This window comes from Phoenix dactylifera, chromosome 17, assembly GCF_051530095.1.
Source record: "Phoenix dactylifera cultivar Ajwa chromosome 17, Ajwa_hap1_PhDact_Kaust_v1.1, whole genome shotgun sequence".
Lineage (NCBI taxonomy): Eukaryota > Viridiplantae > Streptophyta > Magnoliopsida > Arecales > Arecaceae > Phoenix > Phoenix dactylifera.
Window position 1 is genome coordinate 4,255,658 of NC_143206.1, and position 2,932 is coordinate 4,258,589.

General features: G+C 57.2%; 1 protein-coding gene across 1 annotated transcript; it reads left to right on the top strand.

Annotated features, from left to right (window-relative positions):
• Positions 1 to 1,642: 1,642 nt before the first annotated feature.
• Positions 1,643 to 2,125, top strand: LOC148699589 (uncharacterized). The gene has a single exon (XM_088713785.2). It carries the CDS (start codon positions 1,643 to 1,645, stop codon positions 2,123 to 2,125), a length of 483 nt encoding a protein of 160 aa, XP_088569911.2.
• Positions 2,126 to 2,932: the final 807 nt, after the last annotated feature.

Consider the following 2,932-nt stretch of genomic DNA (forward strand, 5'->3'; position numbering starts at 1 on the left):
CGCCGTCGTCCAAGGCCTGCGGCGTGAGGAAGCCCCACCAACGCTACCTCCGCAGGCCCAGGTCCAGCCGGTGCTTCCTCCGAATGGCCCGATCCCCCAGGGCCAAAACCTTCATGGCTCCTCCAGGGCTAACAATGAAGAACGCGTGTCTCCCCGGAGAGAGTTGCCAGGGAGGAGCATAGACAGGAGGCAACAGTTTTCGGAGGCTGAGTCGACCCCGGACCGCCGTGAACCGGAGCAAACTACTGTGGCAATCCCCCAGGCTGGGGAACTCGATAGAAAGGTTGAGAACCTTGAGCGCCGGATTGAGAAGCTCCATAGCAGGAAGGCGAGGCGCGAGGGTGACTTTGAATTTACCACGAAGTTCCTCTTTTCCCGCCAGATCGAGGATGAGCCGGCTCCACCCAGATTCAAAATGCCCCAAGTGGAGCCCTACAATGGGACTACCGACCCCCTCGATCATTTGGAGAGCTACCGAGCCCTAATGGCGTTGCAGGGGTCTGCAGAGGCTGTCCTCTGCAAGGCCTTCCCAGTAACTTTTAGAGGAACGGCCCGGCTCTGGTTTTCTGGGCTAAAGCTGAGCACGATCTCCTTTTTTGAGCAGCTCGGCAGGCAGTTCGCCACCAACTTTGCTGCCAGCCGGTGCCAACGGCGAACGTCGGACTCCCTCCTGGATGTCAGCAGCGGGAGGGTGAATCTCTCAGGGAGTACCTTGACCGCTTCACCGCTGCGACTTGGGAGGTTCGCGAGCTCGACCAGTCAATAGCCATGTCGGCGCTGAAGACTGGGGCTCGCTCCTACAGATTCCTCTTCTCCATCGAGAAGAGCTTCCCCGCTGACTTCACCGAAATGCTGGCCCGAGCTCGGAAGTACGCGAAGGCCGAGGAGGCTGTCGCCTCCAGGCGGGGTGCGACTGAGCAGGCTTCAAAGAAGCAGAAGAAACGCCGCGAGGAACGCGGCCGTCCGTGAAACCCATCTCTCCGCCGAAACAAAATTTTGCCACAGCTAAGGAGTCCGCCTCGGCAGCAGGGACAGCGCGGACCAAGGTCCCCGCCCCGACCAAGATCCCCAACGCGGCCACGGGTTCCACCGGGGATGTATGAGAATTACACTCCCCTCAACGCTCCCCGGACGGAGATCCTAATGGAGATCGAGGGCCGAGATTATTTTCGGCCTCCACCGCCGATAAGGGACCCCGGAGCTTACCACAATCTTAGAAAGTATTGCCGCTTCCATCAAGACCACGGCCATAACACGGATGATTGCTTCCAGCTTCGGGACGAGATCGAGGCACTCATCCGTCGCGGAGTACTGAACCGGTTTGTACAAAACCGGCGTGAGGAAAGGAGGCCAGCAGAAAGCGCCGAGCAGCCCGAAGGTCCAAATGCCAATAGACCCATCAGGCACCATCAACACCATCGGAGGAACCTCGGTCGGAGGGCCAGCTGAGGAGAGGGACCCCCCGAAGCGCCTGCGCACCTCTGAAGCCATCTCGTTCTCGGACGAGGACTTGAAAGGGGTTGAAACCCCGCACGACGACGTGATGGTCATCTCTATGGTTGTAAATAAGTTTGATGTAAAACGCGTCCTGGTTGATAATGGAAGCTCGGCAAACATTTTGTATTATGACGCCTATCAAAAGATGGGGATGGCAGAGCACCAGCTTCGGAGAATGAATGCTCCGCTGGTCGGATTTATCGGAGATTCGGTTCCGGTGGAGGGCGAAGTTGGCCTCCTGGTCACGGTTGGGCTCGCCCCCCGAGAAAGTACTGTGAAGACGGACTTCCTTGTGGTCCGCCTGCCTTCAGCCTACAACGCCATTCTTGGACGACCATGGCTGAATGCCCTCGGAGCCATGGTCACGACCTACCACTTGCTCGTACGATTCTCCACCGACCAAGGAGTCGGCGAAGTTCGTGGGAACCAGCTGATAGCTAAGCAATGCTATATGGCGGCCTACAAAGCGAAGCGGCCGACCGAAGCATCAGGTCAACAGGAGCTGCTGGCCGAGGTGCCAACTCAAGCAACGAACTGCACGCTTCCCATCGAGACTTTGGAGGTGTGGGACAACCTTTGGAAGAAGCGGGTGGAACCTGGTGAGCTTCTTACTCAGGTTCCTATATAAGAAAATTGCCCAGAGCTAACCGTGTAGGTCGGCTCCGGTCTGAGTTCCCTCAAGAAGGAGCAGCTGATCGGATTCCTCTAGGCCAACAAGGACATCTTCGCCTGGTCGCCTGCCGATATGCCGGGAATCGACCCCGAGGTCATGGTTCACCGGCTCCAGGTGAAACAAACCTGCAGACCCGTGAGGCAAAAGAAGCGGGGCTCCGCCCCGGAACGACAGCAAGCAGCGGCCGAGGAAGTAGACAGACTCCTCGAGGCCGGCTTCATCCGGGAGGTCTCTTATCCGGACTGGCTCGCCAGTGTGGTCCTTGTGAAGAAAGCCAATGGAAAATGGCGCATGTGCGTGGACTACACCGACCTAAATAGGGCCTGCTCGAAGGATAGCTTCCCCCTCTCCAGCATCGATCAGCTCGTGGATTCCACTTCAGGACATCAACTGCTAACCTTCATGGACGCCTTCTCGGGATATAATCAAATCCGAATGGCGCCAGAAGATGAGGAGAAGACAGCTTTCATCACCGACAAGGGCACATATTGCTACAAAGTGATGCCGTTCGGGTTGAAGAATGCAGGAGCCACATACCAAAGGCTGGTCAGCCAAATCTTCAAAGACCAGATAGGCCGAAACATGGAGGTCTATGTGGATGACATGCTAGTGAAAAGCCGGACAGCCGAGCACCATGTGGCTGACCTCAATGAGACATTCTCCAAGCTCAGGAGGTACCGAATGAAGCTCAATCCGGCAAAGTGTGCGTTCGGAGTCACCTCGGACAAATTCCTGGGCTTCATAGTGACCCAGCGTGGAGTC

Coding starts and splice junctions, on each gene's coding strand:
- LOC148699589 (XM_088713785.2), top strand. CDS start 1,643: ATGGGGATGGCAGAGCACCAGCTTCGGAGAATGAATGCTCCGCTGGTC.